General features: G+C 40.3%; 1 protein-coding gene across 2 annotated transcripts; it reads left to right on the top strand.

Annotated features, from left to right (window-relative positions):
• The first annotated feature begins 422 nt into the window (after positions 1 to 422).
• abhd10a (abhydrolase domain containing 10, depalmitoylase a) lies at positions 423 to 10181 on the top strand. 2 transcript variants are annotated; one of them, XM_084115757.1, is made up of 5 exons: positions 423 to 561; positions 999 to 1182; positions 4664 to 4775; positions 6067 to 6204; positions 8198 to 10181. In XM_084115757.1, exons 1-5 carry the CDS (start codon positions 477 to 479, stop codon positions 8537 to 8539), a joined length of 861 nt encoding a protein of 286 aa, XP_083971883.1. In that variant the 5' UTR covers positions 423 to 476; the 3' UTR covers positions 8540 to 10181. The 2 variants fall into 2 exon arrangements, with proteins under 2 accessions (XP_083971883.1, XP_083971882.1); XM_084115756.1 differs by lacking the exon at positions 423 to 561 and adding an exon at positions 650 to 847.
• Positions 10182 to 17439: the final 7258 nt, after the last annotated feature.

The following is a 17439-nucleotide window of genomic DNA, read 5'->3' as shown; positions in this document are numbered from 1 at the left end:
CAAATATTTGGTTACTGACATTCTTCAAAATATATATTTTTGTGTTCAGCAGAACAAAGAAATTCATACAAGTTTGGAACAACTTCAGGGTGAATAAATTATGACAGAATTTTCATTTTGGGGTGAACTATCCCATATTAGTTTTTTGTAACCGTTGCTGCGTCTCAATTCGCCTAGGCTACTTACTACGCCCTAAAAGTATGTACTCTTTTTGTGACAAAAAAGTGCATACTTTTGAGTGTGTAGCAGAAGAAGTCAAGCTTTGGGACATACTTATTTTAATCTCACATAGGCTAAAATATGCAGACCCAAACTTCAACCCCCCCAATGTTCAAACAAAATCTACGCCCTTGTGTGTGTGTGTGTGTCACTGGCGCTCCACGGCAGCAGGGGGCAGTGATGTGCGGTCGGGTCTCAGTCTCCTTCAGGACACTATTCAGACTGGATTCCTGTGTCTCCGCAGAGAGCGGGGCAGTATGGCGTCAACTGTGCTCAGAATTTGCTCAAATGTTCTTAAAATAAACGTCCGGAAACTCACCATTCTCCCGCACGTTTATACGGGTAAGCAGAGTCTTTACGAAACGTAATTATGCAAGAGCTTCGATGTGTTGCGGCCAGGGGGCGTACATGTTGGAGGTGTGGCCAGCATGCTCAGTAATGCACAGGCGTCAACAGTGTGATGATGTCTAGATGTAGCTCACCGTTTTCGATTTCGTAATTGAAGTTTGAACTGCTAAAATGGAGAAAACATGCAAACCTGCGTTTGAGATGGCAGCTGACACACCGGAGGAGGAGTCATTCGTGTTTGGTCTCCTATCTAAGCGCCACCGTCAACTACAGTTATCAAGTTAAATCGTTTTGTTGTTGCTGTTGTAATAAAGAGAGAAAGCTTGCAAGGAAGAAAATGAATTGTGTTTTGTAATATCTAATTTTAGGTATGCTTAGCTCTCAGGCTTTAAATTGCATTTGAATAAAATAGCATTTTTGCTTTGTTTTAGGTGTTCGACAGAAGAGCACAATCCAGTATGCCACACGCCCTGATCTGCCAAAGCTTGCCTACAGAAAACTGAAGGGGAAGAGTCCGGGAGTGGTGTTCTTGCCTGGTTTTGCCTCACACATGGGTGGACAGAAAGCAGAAGCATTAGAGGAGTTCTGCAAGTCTTTGGGTCACTCATACCTCAGGTGCCTCACTATTTAGTAGAACTATTTGTAATCAAGTAATAAAAAAAGACACGTTTTAAAGTCGGCATGAAATCAAATTTGACAAATCTTCTTTTTTTATGTAATATTGTAGTGTTTATTATAAATGATTTATCTGTGCACTTCATTATTTTTTTTTAAATTCATGTACCCTTATAATCTTTAATCAAAAACATTACCCTTCCCTCCCCCCCTCGAAACGACCTCTCTTCTCTTTTGGTCACGTGCCATGGCGAAAGGGTGCGGCCAGAGCCGATGAGGGTGCGGCTATGAGATAGGTCTGACTGCAGAACCGCAGAACCATACGTCATAGCAGTGTGAGGACGACAGCGCCAGCCCAACAGTCTGGTGCCGGAAGTGGATACCATACATATCCACCTTACATATACCATACCTAAACCTACCCATCTCCACCCCCTGATCCCTAAACCTACCCCTAAACCTACCCATCTCCACCCCCTGATCCCTAAACCTACCCCTAAACCTACCCATCTCCACCCCTTAGATGCTTTTACCCCGCCCACTTCCGGCATCAGACTGTTAGGCTGGCGCTGTCGTCCTCACACTGCTATGACGTATGGTTCTGCGGTTCTGCAGTTGGTTATTATTGGCGGCTATCGGTGTCTGTATCGTTTCTGCTCTCGAGGGTGAACTTGACCTGACTCATCTTGGTTCGCGGGAGGCTCACATAAATATGAGCTGATTCCTGCCTGAAAATTTAGCTGCTCGTCCTCGTTCTCGTCGCCGGGCTCCTCAATAAAAAATCCTTCATGGGAGGGTAACGGTGGGGAGTCCGGTGGAGAGAAATCCTCCACAACTGAATATAAACTGGCATTCAAATCTGCCTCCATTTTGTTTGCAACGCCCAACCTCCAACGATCCAATCAATTCCCAAAGAACGAAATCAAGCCCCGCCCTACATTTTTTTCTAATTTCAGAAGCCGTTTCACTCGGATATACGTCACAACAAGGAAAAAATGACAATCTCAACTTCCGTTTCATGCCGACTTTAAAGAAATCTTTGTGGAAAAATTACGTTGATCCACGAAAACTACTAAACACTTTGTATTCTGCTGCCAGGCCAGTAGTTGGCGATGTCACTTTGCAAAGAAACACTACACACATCTATCTGAACACATGCGCATGACGTCACCATTTTTACAAATTTGCGTTTTTGTAGTTTACACAGAGACGATAACGGTATCGTTTTCAAAAATGTGCATTTTCAGGCCCCCAAAACGCAGCTGTTGTATAAGGCCCTGTTTACACGAGAACGCTCGCGGGTGAAAACTTAAAAATATTTGATCAGATATGCCATTCGTTAAAGGCGGGCATACACTGTGCGATTTTCGTCCGATTTTGAGCCGAATTCTGACTCGTGCGACTCTTTGTCGGGTCGGGACGATTTTCAGCTTTGTCATGCGTCGTTTGTCGTGCAGTGTTCGTGCAGTGTACAGGGGGAAACGAGAGGCGATTAACCTCTCACGACCGGCAATCGGATGGTCGGATGAATTTCTGGCATGTTAGAAATTTTGGTCGCTCCTCGTGACTATATCGCACAGTTGAAGCAGAGATACGAACCGATTGCCCTAAACTCAGTGTTTTTCCCTCACTGCGCCTGCGCAAAAACAGAAGTTTAACCATTTCATCTGCAGCAAAAAAAAAAAAAAAAAACGAAAAGAGGGAGCTCTTTAAGTTCTGTAGTTAAAACTAGCTACAAAATACTGTTGCTTACCTCCAGTTTGTGTTGCAAAATGGATTAACCATTTCCCACTTCTTCCAAGCCACCTGCGATGTACACTTTGCCTCTTTTATTAATTTGTTAAACAATGTTTTTGAAATAAAGCTGTTTTTAATTTTCATTGATTCATTATTGCAGTGTTTGGACATATTATAGACGGTTAATAATTAATTATATGCCTATAATTCATTGTAATCGACCTAAATGTTTTAGACAATTTTCAATGAGTAAGCTTCTGTGTATTTTATTATCCTCACAGCGCGTTGGTTTTGCGGTGATGCGCTATGAATTGCGTGGCAATTTAACAGCCTATCACTTTAATAATAAAAGTAGCCCAGGCCTTCCCTAATAATAATAATAATATTAATAATAATTTAATACATAAATTGGAAATGCTAAATCATCTTGTTATTGATAGCTGATGCTTGTTTTGACAATATCTCTGGATACATGATATCATCTATAGGCGCAACCCGGCACGAGGATTTATCGCGCGGATTTGCATATTTCACACGCATAGTGTGAGCAGTGAAGTCGCAGCTCGACGTTCGGACCGTATAGTGTGAGCACAGAAATCCTGAGCTTTGGCTTTACATCGCATGCGATCTACTCGTTCAGTGTGAGTAGGTACCTTGCTGAAATTTGCACAGACATCGCACAGTGTATGCCCGCCTTTAGACGGCGACGGCGTTTTTGGGACTTAAAAACGCAAAAAAGTGAAACCACCCCCCAGAACAGAACCATACCACCAATCCAAACTGTATGCTAACTGTCAATCGTATTTGACGATAGTGGTCCTGACAGAAATGTGTTCAACTTAGTTGAAAACGGTGTTGTGTAAACCGGTTTTGAGTGACCGTGCTTCCCTCCCTCATGTCCTCCTGAGACGAGAGATTTCTGTATTGTGTGTCTGGAAAAAAACCTCCGATGATGCAAAAATCGTCATTTAGCATCAGAGGCTTTTTAGTCCAGAGGCGAGAGACTCCAGCCAGTAGGAGGAGCTCGTCCCGCATGTGTTCAACCCGCCCATAGGGGGATCTCACGATAAAACGCCGTCTTTTCAGTTTCGAGTCAAGTAGTAGCCTAGCCTAGCCCGATACGGCCCTCTGTAACCGGTGGGCGGGGCTTGAGAGTGTCCTCGTAGGGCAGCGAAGCAAGTGCATTCTGGGAGTTGTTGTCTTTCATCCACATGAGCCAAAAATACATTTTCTGGCTTTTCTCAGTCTAGAAGGCACCAACTTCTAAAATAATTTCACATTTCTACTACATACATGACCCAATTTAAATACACATTCATCTTTCCAGTGGTGAAATATCCCTTTAAACAGTCAAATACCGGTACAATGTCGGTCTTGACGAGTATTCACGCAAACACAGTTAGTTTTGTTTTAAGTGAACGTAAACAGTTGAGAAAGAAAACGCATGTATAATGGATCCGTGCGTCAGGTCTTAAAGTGACAGCAACCTAATATACCTACTGCCAAATTATGATATAGTATTAAAAATATCTATATGGCAGTTTTTCCCCATGGTATCGATGTTAAAATGGTGGCCAGAGTGGTTAGTAACATTGGAAAACTGCTAGCCACAGTGGCAGGTGAGCAAAACAGTTAATGTCAAGCCCTGAATGTCACTATTATCCGTGATGATACAGTGTTTTCTCTATCCATCTTTACATTTTAACTTTAATGCTATGCTATTGTGATAATTTTCTTCCTTTAGGTTTGACTATTCTGGCTGCGGGTCATCTGAAGGGGAAATGGGTAACTACAACATGGGTGCCTGGAAGAAGGACGTACTCTATGTACTGGATGAATTAGTAGAAGGGCCACAGGTGAGTGGATTAACAGCATTACCACACTCGAGAGTCTTGATGAATTGAATTTGACCAGGAATCATTTATTGACAAATATGCCTTCAGTTACTTGAATACGAATGAATCAAATTATGCACATAACCAAAGTGAAATCAGTCCTATTACAAAGTTTTTCTGTCATCAGTATCCCATGTTCACATTGTTTTTTCCCTATTAAAAGGTTCTGACAAGCAGTGTTGGGGAAGCTACTCTGAAACTGTAGTTTGACAAGCTTACACATAAGTTAAAGTAGTTAAACTACAGTCAAGCTACCCTTCAGAAAAAGTAGTTAGCCAAACTACAGGTTACTATTAAAAACTAGCTAGCTACATTGAAACTACTTTGATTTTTCGTTTTTTTACAAAGACGTATATTACAAATAATTGAATAATTGTTTTTGATTGACAGATGCTTTGCCAAAGCAATGGTGCAAAACACAACGTTAGTGATGTTTTAGGTTCTTTACAAAACTGTGGCGGGACATAGTAAACTATGATGGGTCATCATAAAATCAGAAATAGCCATTTGATATAGAGTGCAATAAAGCAGGACAGTTAATACATTTTTAAAAGGCTATTATTCACCTGTATGAGCTTGAAGTCTTCGACACAGACTGCACTTTGGCTTGCATAAATTACATACAAAACTGTAACCTTTACTAGTCGATTCATGTGAAATCTCCACTGTACGTCCTTTACATCAGTGGTTCTCAACTCCAGTCCTCGGGACCCACTGCTCTGCACATTTTGTATGTCTCTCTTATCTGACACACTCAGTTCAGTTCATGGAGTCTCTCCTAACGAGCTGATGATCTGATTCAGGTGTGTTAAATAAGGGAGACATACAAAATGTGCAGAGCAGTGGGTGCCGAGGACTGGAGTTGAGAACCACTGCTTTACATAATCATGAGAATATCTCTTCTTAGTGAACTGTAAAGCCGCAAGATGCGTGATAAAACAGCGCTAATGCACCATTTTTGTGATCTTATAAGACGACGACGCTTCATTCAATGCATTGCAGGCTCTTTAAAAAACGCTTTTGGTCGCGCTACACTTCTACTTTCTGGAAAAAGGAGTTAGCTACTGTTGTAAAAGCAACTGAGCTACTTAAATGTAGTTAAGTTAGTAGCGTCGTAGTTAGCTTGCAGTTAGCTATTCCCCAACACTGCTGACAATTGTTTGGAACTTGACGTATTTTTTCTTCTTTTTCTCCCTTTTTACTCAAACTCGCACACAAATGGTCAATTTCTCTGTGGTGTCACTTGCTCAAGATCCTGGTTGGCTCCAGCATGGGTGGATGGCTGATGTTGCTAGCCGCTCTTGCGCGGCCAGAGAAGACGGCTGCTTTAGTGGGCATCTCAGCCGCTGCAGATCATTTTGTCACGGCCTTTAACGCCCTGCCAATAGAGGTACGAAAGACTTCTTTGAAACTTAAAGGTCCCGTATTATGCCCCTTTTCACAAGATGTAAAATAAGTCTCTGATGTCCCCAGAGTGTGTATGTGAAGTTTCAGCTCAAAATACCCAACAGATCATTTTTTACAGCATGTTTAAATTGTCATTTTTTGGGGCTCAGAAAAACGCGCTGTTTTAGTGTGTGCCCTTTAAATGCAAATGAGCTGCTGCTGGACGGTACAGGGGGCGGAGCTTCATGAGCTCGCGCTCAGTCTCTCAGGACAATTTAATCTCACGGAATGATGATAATATCAGAAACTCTCAGTAACGGTGTTCATTTCAAGTCGGACAATAATGCCTACAGAGTCAGAGTGCTGTATAGAGATGGAAAAGGTATAGTTTAGTAGTTTAATTACGGTTATTATAATGTATTTGTCATCTGCTTGTATGTATCTATTATTTATTAATAGCCTACAAGTCTGCTGTCTGAATGATGATCAAATATATACTGATGAGTTTAATAAAGTTTATTGTACATCACACAAAAGATGAAGCGTCAGTTTTACTTCAGAAAATCACCATAAGAGCTGAGTAAACACAGTAAGTTATAAGAAGTGCGCAAGTACATAAACGAATTTCGGTAGAGTTGAGGAAGCATTCCTGTGGGCGGAGGTTAGTCAAAAAACGGTTCTAGTGACGTCATTAAAGAAGGAAGTAGAGGGATGTAGTCCAAACGGGCCGTTCGATGTAGGCGACTTCTGTTAAATAAAATATCTTGCTTGGCATTGAACTTTGAGCTTTATAATTTTACAGATATTATTTATGCTCTAACAGCACCATTACACACTAACTAAAGTTTGAAACATGGGATCACGAAGAACGGGACCTTTAAATAATGATAATAATACAAGTAATTTGTTACAAATTTCACAAATTATGTAATAGCATCACTATTACTATAGAGCGCTGCAGTGATTATGTTTTTTTGTAGACCAACCGGGAAGTTAGCATCACCCTGGTTCCCTTGACCAAAAACCAGTATGATTTTCCATTGGCTTTTGGATTATTGCAGGAAATAAGCTGTTTCACATACAAAAGTGTATGCTTCTTACACATATTCTTTGTTCACCATGATCATTTTCACAAATGAACAACTTTTTTGAAGCCTAAATTGGTAGAAGTAAAAAGCTAAACGTAGGCTATAAACGAATTACACATTGGTCACATGACTTCAATTAACCGTCACCATTAAGCTTTAGTCAACTCTTTCAGTCTTTATTTAAAAACATTTTCCCTTACTCTACATCTTTTGTTTTTTCTCGTAATCCGTGCTCACGTACTGTATTTTAATGTAACGTATAGCCGAATGTCCAATAAAGTTGTTCTCATTTAGATATATTCTGCCAGACAACTGAACAAGTATGATATAGTGACTGACTACATGTTAACCAGCAGTCCAAAAATTCACTAGATTTGTTGCTAGTCGCTAGTATTTCGAAGAAAAGTCTCTAAAGGAGCGTGAAAAGTTGATAAATTAGCGACAAAGTTGGTGTATTTTATGCCGTAGAATAATGTAGTGAATATTCTGCTCACTACAGACCTTACTTTGGACTTTTAACAAAAAACCATTGATTTCAGGACGGTGGAAATGTAACTCGTTTTGGCCTACAAAAATACGTCATCGCTGCGCCACTCTATTGCTCATACTTATGCAACCCTCGGCAAGTAAATGAGAGTTTTACGCCTTTTCTGTTGATATCTCCTTTTATACTATTAAGGATGTAACACAAAAAAAAATATTTGTATCAGAGGTTTAAATATTCATTGTAATTTTTTTTTGTAAATATTGTTTATTTTCATCTTTATACATGGTTTGTTTTTCAATTTTAAATGAAATAAGAAACTAGAAAATGACCAATTTAAAAATATGATTTTTTTTTTCAAGTTTTTTTGAGCTGGCACTGCATCTCCTTTGCCTCATGATCCATATCTTCCCCTTTTTCAATAGACAAAGAAGGAGATAGAGGAACAGGGCTTTTGGAAATTCCCTACCAAGCACAATGAAGAGGGTTTCTACACTCTAAGCATGGACTTTCTGAAGGAGGCCGAGAACCACTGCATACTCCAGAGCCCCATGCCCGTGTCCTGTCCCGTCCGGCTGATTCACGGCCTCAAGGACTCGGACGTACCCTGGCACGTCTCCATGCAGGTCGCAGAGCGGGTGCTCAGCAATGACGTGGATGTCATTTTTCGCAAGCATGGGCTTCATCGCATGTCAGAGAAAGATGATATTAAGCTCATGGTGTACACTATTGATGACCTTATCGACAAATTAACCACTTTAGGGTGAAGAATGGGTGACAACGTGAAGGATGGACCAGTTGGGATGGGAAAAGCCATGTGCACAGGTGTCAGGTTTCTGGAAAATCGAGGTAGATATAGTGACGGAAAACAAAGTAATTGAAAGGGATGTCAACCAAAAGTGAAAATTCTCATTTCTTTCCAGAGCAATAGGACTTTATTTGATCCATCATGGAAGAGCATACAGCGACCAGCTGCTGCCATACTCGTGCGCTCTATTGCTTCAAGTCTCCTGAAGCCATATGATAGCTTTGTGTAAAGTATAGGCCAACATTTAAATCATTATTCAATGTAAATCTGGCCCGTTCCTATAGCTCACAAGAAGCAAATTTGATAAAACCTTATAACCAAATGTAACGTTCCAAATTTGAATATGCACAAGCACTAATGAGATTTCAGAGCTTTGACGGGGCAAGAATTTCAGTGATTTATCACTTCTGTAACACTTTACAATAAGGTCTCATTTGTTAATATTAGTTAATGCATTAACTAACATTAAACTAACTGTTTTTTACAGCATTTATAAACATGTTAGTTCACAGTGCATTAACTAATGTAAACCGATACAACTTTTGATCTATTACATTAGTAAATGTACTTTTCTTATAAAAGTATATTAATAAAACATTAATATATGCTGTAGAAGTATTGTTAATTGTTAGTTCGTGTTGTTAACTAATGAAACCTTATTGTAAAGTGTTACCATTACTTCAGTTTCATCACAACGCAAAATGCCAAACCTTTGTAGACTAATTAAAAATTACTCCACATTTGTCTTGCCTTGATTTTTAGTATTGTTTCTCAATTTAATGTGATAATTTTTGTAATGGTATAAACTATTGTTCAACTGTTATTTTGTTTTCAAAGTATTGCAAGTAGCATAACATCGTCTTTCACTTCATTTGGTGAGGGTTCGGTTGGACAGTAGCTCACAGTGTCTGTGCCTTGCATATTAAGAGTGCATGTCTTTTCTTATCACTTCCAGTAGGACACACTTCTGAAGAACATTGTAAACCACACCGTTGTGCTACAGACTACACGATCAGACTAGATAGGTGAACAACACTGTATAAAGCCATCTATTTAAACGCTAGGAGATGATTTTTTTGCTGATTTTGACTTCTTTGTCTGTTTCACCACCTGTTTTTTCATGCACTAGTGCAGTGATGCAGCCACAGAACAATATCATCTCTTCAAATTGTTCTCTTGTTTAATATATATATACTCAAAAATACTATATATTTTTACCTCTTTGAGGTTTTTTTTTATTACTGCCAACTGTGTTATTATATGTGTTTGTTAGAGTATCCATTGATAGTGTGATGGTGATTCTTCTAGTGACGAAAGTTTTGTTGTCTTCCTTTTTCCTTTTCATTTTTTCACTAATATCGCCACAGGTTGATTACCACAAGTATTGTCACCCTTATCTTCTGTTTGTCAGCTTTGTGCTTGTTTTATTATTTATCTCATTTATTATATATATATGTAGATTTCTGTTAGCTCATATTATACATTTAAAGATGTTATAAAGTTTAAAATGCAACATGTATGTCATGTTTTCAAATATGTATAAATCTATGCCATGTATAAAAATTGGTGTTTTCATTATTAAACTGGACAGTGAGAAACTGCAGGTTTTCTGTGTCATTTGTTTGTCTGTTTCTTGTCTGTGTGCTTGTTTTGATGTAAATTTGTCATATATCCTAGTCAAAAAGTTTGAGACTTGACCAAATGACGTTATCGTTGAGGCTTGGGTTTAAGGGTAGGGTTAATGGTCTCTTACAAATATTATTAGTGTGTGTGTGTGTCAGGTAAACCATACATTATTTTCCCCTTTATGTCCTTGTGGGGACATTTTTTTGGTCCCCATGAGGAAAACAGCTTAATTTTTAGGGCCCAAGCCCTGAAAGGGTGGAGGCCCTATTGTTTTCGTAAGGATTATTTTTTTTTTCTTTTTTTTTTTTTTTTCTTCATTATTTTTTTTTTTTGCCTTTTTGCCACTTTTGGGGCCCTTAACATGCTCAAAAACTCTTGAAACTTTGCACACAGGTCAGAACCCGCGGCCATCAGGGCCGGACTGAAGCTGGTACCCGGGCGTGGCAGGGGGGCTCGACAGCGCCCCCTGGAATGGGGTCCGAAATCTTGGTCCATATATCAAACACGCTTGCATGTAATAATATGAAACTCAGTACACATATAGATCTCATCGGGCCGCACAACTTTCGTGCTCTAAGTTTTACAAAAGCCCAACAGGAAGTCGGTTATTATACGTTGTTTGGAAAACGCATACAATGGAATGTGAAATACTCCTCCTAGGGAATTCATCCGATCGCCACCAAACTCGGTGTGAATGAAGTCAAGACATTGAGGATGAATTCTTGCGAACAGATTTTTGATATCTCGAACGGTTTGGCCGTGGCGAGGAAACGAATTTATGGCGAATAATGGGACACAGGAAGTGTGTTATAACTTCTGCATACATTATCTGATCTTGCTGAAACTTCAGCAGTGTGTTCGTTGTAAGAGGCCGATCACATGGATGTGACCTTTGTGAGTCAAAGTTATAGCGCCACCAACTGGCAACAGGAAGTGTGTCACTTTCAAAATGCTTTGAAATCACTTTCTTATTTTTACCCGATTTGCTTAAAACTTTATGTGTATAATGTAGACACACGGCAGATGTAGACCTGTGAAAGGATTATTGATATCTTAGATACTGTTGCCGTGGCAACGCATCAAACTTTAATATTCTTTTCGGATGCTTTTGAGACTCTTCACATGCTTGAAAATGCATGAAACTCGACAGACACATCACATTTATTATCCAGTAGACATGTGCAAAGTTTCAGAAACGGGCGTGGTGGAATGGCTCAGTAGCGCCACCTTTAGTCAAAAATGGGGGCTTAGTTTTTCCTAGAATCACAAAACTTGGTAGGTGTATTGTTCTCATCAAGCAGGACACCTTTCTAATTTACAGTCATTACCTCAGATCCACAGGAAGTCAGATATTTTGGTTTGAATGTGGATTTTCTGGAGAATTTTCTCTCTCTCTCTGTGTGTCTGTGTGTGTGTGTTTGGGGGGCGGGGGATTTGTCTATTCCATTTAATCTTTGTTCTTCAAGGTTTCAGGGGCTTTTGGGGCCCTTAATGTGCTCAAAAACTCTTGAAACTTTCCACACAGGTCAGAACCCACAGTCATCAGAGCCGGGCTGAAGCTGGTACCCGGGCGTGGCAGGGGGGCTCAACAGCGCCCCCTTGGACACGGTCTAAAAACTTGGTCCATATATCAAACACGCTTGCATGAATTAATATGAAACTCGGTACACATATAGATCTCATCGGGCCGAACAACTTCCGCACTCTAAGTTATTAGCTCCGCCCAACAGGAAGTCGGCTATTATGGGTTGTTTGAAAAACGCATGCTGTGGAATTTGATGTACTCATCCTAGAGAATTCATCCAATCGCCTCCAAACTCGGTCAGCATGAAGTCAAGACATTGAGGATGATAAATTCCGGACGGATTTTTGATATCTCGAATGGTTTGGCCGTGGCGAGGAAACAATGGCGAGAAAAGAGAAACACGAAGTAATATAACTTCTGCATACGTTAACTGATCTTGATGAAACTTCAGCAGTGTGTTCGTGGTAAGAGGCCGATCAGATGGATGTAACTATTGGGAGTCAAAGTTATAGCGCCACCAACTGGCATATATACATATACATATACATATATATATATATATATATATATATATATATATATAAATATAGCTGCGAGCAGCGTTGGAGGGCCCAAGCCGGTGACACCGCCACCCCAGTGGCTTTAGTGTAACTAAAGGCACCAGGGTGGCGGTGCCACCGGCTTGGGCCCGCAATCGCTGCTCGCAGCTATATTTTATTTTTATTTTTTTTATTATGTTTTTTGGAAATGTAAAAATGCTGAAAGTTCACAAGATCTTACTCTCTTAGTCCCTTTCTGAAATCCTGATGTGAAGATGATGCTGAACTAGAAGTTTTCTAAGGACCCCCAAGCTTGTGCCAGGCTGCGGCCTTGTCTTTCCATTCACCAAAGATCCTCTGACTCCCATTGGTTCTCTCTCATCAAGACAACATCAGCAAAGATCAACTGGAGCCTCAACAAATTGCATCAGGACAGTTTATTTCAAATGGGCAAGACATGCAAGTATCATGCTTAGTCTCATTATTTGATACATTAAGGATCCTTACCCCTTTTTAAGAAAGGCGTGTTAGAACTAAACTGATGGTTTGCTCAAGGCTGTTGATCTGCTGAATTTCAAACAATGCTATAACTTCTTGCTTTCCTGTATTCTGCTTCAGCTCTCTTTCCCTTGGTAAACTGTATGCATGTATGTATGTGAATGTTAGAGTAGTTTAAGTGCGTAGTCTAGTTATTAAAATCTTGTTCATGCCACACGTAAAGTTGTCCGTGTCTCAAGCTCATACTGGAGTCCCTAATCATAGATTTTGACTACAGGCTTTGAATAGTACTGTACAGTAAGAAAGACATTTCCCATGCCCCAGAAACGTACATTTCTTAGAATTAATAAACAGTGTTCACGGCACGAACAGGTTAATTGATTGTAATATTAATTTTTACTACATTAAGTTAATTCTATTAAGTGATCCAAATATTCATAATCAATTATAACAAGTTATGATTGATTATTAATATTTATTTAGAGGTAATTTGCTACCATCTGGTTGAAGATCGGAGTCACACCGGTATGGAGATGGGTTTGTAGAGGATCAGTGCCGATGGCTGTCGCGTCGATGAGGCCTTCACAGGGGAGTCTAGTTGACACAATCTCTGCTGACACTTCAGGTATGCGTTGTGGTCGTGTCTAGGCACAGGTCCTCCATCTGGTCTGGATACGGCCCGGATCCGGCTGACTACATCATGTGTTGTGGTCGTGTCTAGGTGCAGGTCCCCCATCTGGTCTGGATCCGGCCCGGATCCGGCTGACTACATCATGTGTTGTGGTCGTGTCTAGGTGCAGGTCCCCCATCTGGTCTGGATACGGCCCGGATCCGGCTGACTACATCATGTGTTGTGGTCGTGTCTAGGTGCAGGTCCCCCATCTGGTCTGGATACGGCCCGGATCCGGCTGACTACATCATGCGTTGTGGTCGTGTCTAGGCGCAGGTCCACCATCTGATCTGGATACGGCCTGGATCCAGCTGATTACAGTAAACCTCGGAATAAGCAGAAAGACTAACATTAGCGTAGATGCCGTTCTTCTTGATGTAACTAGTACATCGGGTGTTAGGCCTATAGGAAGTATTCCCGGTTCCGGCTGACCTAATTTATGCAGCCTAATAATCATTTAACTGATTTGAATAATTGGAATGTATAATTTTCTATGTGTATCCCAGGTTAAAGAGATGTGTTTTTAGTCTATATTTAAACTGACAGAGTGTGTCTGCTTCCCGGACAATGTTAGGAAGACTAATTTTAGTTTAGGTGCTAAATAGGAAAAGGATCTATCGCCAGCAGTCGATTTTGATATTCTAGGTATTATCAACTGGCCAGAGTTTTGAGATCGCAATAGACGTGAAGGATTATAATGTGTTAAGAGCTCGCTCAAGTACTGGGGAGCTAAACCATTTAGTACTTTATAAGTAATCAACACTATTTTAAAATTGCAGTGTGCCAATGCAGTGTTGACAGAACGGGGCTAATATGGTCATACTTCCTGGTTTTAGTAAGAACTCGAGCTGCTGCGTCTTGGACCAGCTGTAGTTTGTTTATTAAGCGAGCAGGGCAACCTCCCAGTAGAGCATTACAATAATCTAGCCTTGATGTCATGAACGCATGAACTAACTGTTCCGCATTTTTAATTGAAAGCATATGGTGTAATTTAGATACATTTTTACGATGGAAGAATGCAGGTTTACAGATGCTAGAAACGTGGCTTTCAAATGAAAGATTGGTATCAAAGAGCACACCCAGGTTCCTAACCGACGACGAAGACTTGACAGAGCAGCCATCAAGTGTTAGACAGTATTCTAGGTTAGTACTGTTGGATTACATTTTTATTAAATGTTTAATTTATTTTTTCCACTGCAATAGTATATAAACTGATTAAGTTTAGTAGACTGATTTCAGGTGATTATTGAGTCTCCAGCAAGAGTCTCCATTCCTGCCAGACCGGTTTTCTCTATTGTGTTTTAAATGAGTCAGATCACTTGATTCTCACCTTTCGGAGCCCAGACGTTGAATCGTTAGGTTGATTGACTTTCACCTTTTGTCTTTAATGGCTATGGGATGGCTCTTGGAATTGGAGTTCCTTGCCAGTATCAGCATGTGAATAGTTATGCTGATTCAATTGGACTCAGAGTAGGGTGTGTTCCTACTTCATTTACATGCTTTGTCCAGAGTCTCCACCTCTATGTAATCCCCCCCCCTTGGAATGTATATAACTACAATGCATACTGTATTAGATTAGATCATGTTGGACGTTTCTACAGCCGCGTACAGAGGAGTTCTCAATAAAGAATAACTTCTGTTGAACGCGATCCCAACTGTCTCACTGGTCTCTGCTTCGAACAAAGAAAACTTTACAACAGATGGTGCCGTGACCCGGATGGAGAAAAAGGAAACTCAAAGAACTGAATCTTGAAACTTCAAGCTTTCCAGCTTCCTCCAGATTGAAAACTTCAAGCTCAAAGATCTCATCAAAGCTGACTGAGTCCCAGACTGAATCTTGAAACTTCAAGCTCAAAGATCTCAACAAAGCTGACTGAGTTCCAGACGAATGTTTTCTGTACAACCAAAGACTCGGTGAGTTTCAATCCATTCAAAGAACCAATGCAGACCAGTACAAATGTTTTCCTCTGCGCCGTTCAGAGAAGTAGTTAACAAACAGCTGTAGAGTTTGGTTAACTAAAGATGAGCCTCTAAAAAAGTTTTTCTTTTAGAGATGAAATTTACCCCCTGTTGTTGGCAGGGAAGATTAACAGTTACATGTTAATATTGTGTGTATGCTCTTGCTAGAGAAGACCTATCTGTAAGCTAGAGAATTAGCTTTAGAATTAGATTTAGCCTCATGTGCTAATAAGATTGTACCCTCTGTTTGCAAGACAGTAGAGAGAAGTTTTTTTTTTAGTGTTTTGTTTGTGGTAACAGAAATTCACAAAATGTTTAGGAAAAGTACTAGACAGATTACACCTTTTTGGACAGATAGTGAATTTAAGTCTTTGTTATCAGAGCACATGGACTCAATCGTGACTGAGGAAGTCAGATTGAATTTAACAAAGAAATTTAGCATTGATCCAGGCAAAGTTTGGTCAATCGAAGATTGTAAAAAGGTACTAGGAGAAAGTATTCGCAAGAACAGTGTCAAAGGCATTATCTTCTGTCACAGAGAATTCGGTTTAACCCTAGCTACAGAACAGTCTAAGCGCAACTCTGAGCTAGAGAAACAGATCAAAGAGCTCCATGCTAGAATATCTTCGTTGACTAAGAAAGTAAACTGCAACAAAGATGCAGAAAAAACTGATGTGGAAGAAGTTAGTCAGCCTGATAACAATTATCCTGACTTAAAAGCTTTCGTTGAAACAAATGTAGCCATCCAATCAGTAACTGATCAGCCTGTAGATTCAGTGCAGGTTTGTGGGGCTAGGAGAAGATCTCAGGGAACTGAAAGTGTTACTCCGAACTCTTCTGTTGTCCAAATACAAACGGTTGCCAAAACATCTTTAGGTCCTAAGGATATAGATAGACTCTCCCAGAGTTTACCCTCAGCACGTACAAATTTTTCTGAATTTAGAAGAGCATTGTTCAGCAAAATGCATCTTTACGACATGTCGTTGCCGGAAGTCACACAGCTGATGTCACAAATTCTAACTGAATCTGAATTCAACAATTTTGAGTCTGCTGTTACTTCCGAACTGCAACATGTCAGTAAAGGCGATTTGAGAGAAGGTGTTTTGAAAATCCTAAAGAATATCTTAGGACCCAAAATCGATTGGTCGAGAGTTACTAGCTGTGTACAAGAGAAAGAAGAAACTGTGAGTGAATATACTGAGAGGTTCTGTCAGGTAGCGGTAACGTACAGTGGAATAGTGGATGATTCCGAAAGTGTGTTAGCTGACAAAGGAGCTCTAATCCGAATTTGGGCAGATGGTCTTGTAGCTGAGTACAGAACAGCCTTGCCATTCCTAGATATTACGTGGGCTAAAAGAACTCTCAGAAGTAACCTAGAAAGTTTAGCTATTTGGGAAAGAAATTCTGATGTCAAAGAGAGAGTAAGAATTGCAGCAGCATCCATTAAGGTCAACTCAGAGAAGCCAAAGAAACGCAAAAGTCCTAGAGAAGCCAGTTGTTCTTACTGTGGCAAGCACGGACATTTTGGAAATGAGTGTAGGAAAAGCAAAAAGAACTTTAAAGATGTAAATAAGGTTACTCAGCTTCTGCTTAGCCTGCTTGATATTCTGAAGCAGCCTCTCCCCTCCTCGTTAAACTCGTGGGGCAACTTGATACGGTGTTAACCATTTAGGCTGTGAGTGCTTAATTTCCCCAGTAACTCACAACAAAGATGAAAGACTTATTTTTGTTTAATAGAACAAAAGGAAAGTGACTGTCACAGCCTTTGTTTGGGGGACATTCAGAAAACTCACAGCCTTAAATGTTATGCCATAGAATATTGCAGTCAGACAACCATCCTCTGTTAATGATGTCTAGTAGGACTGATGTTTCACTGGAGAATGGAAATGTGCCAATTTTCTCACACACTGTACAGTGTGTACACAACACAGGGACAGAATAGGACACGGACAAGTGAGGTGCCCTGGAAAGAACTGACGCAACAGGCGTCGGGGGCCAATCCAGGGTGAAGACAACCTCATAGGCCTTTCCCCATTTAGTCC

This window comes from Abramis brama (assembly GCF_963993115.1).
Source record: "Abramis brama genome assembly, chromosome: 5".
In the NCBI taxonomy this organism is placed as follows: Eukaryota; Metazoa; Chordata; class Actinopteri; order Cypriniformes; family Leuciscidae; genus Abramis; species Abramis brama.
The sequence above is the reverse complement of the archived record's forward strand: the minus strand, read 5'-3'. Positions and strand labels throughout refer to the sequence as shown.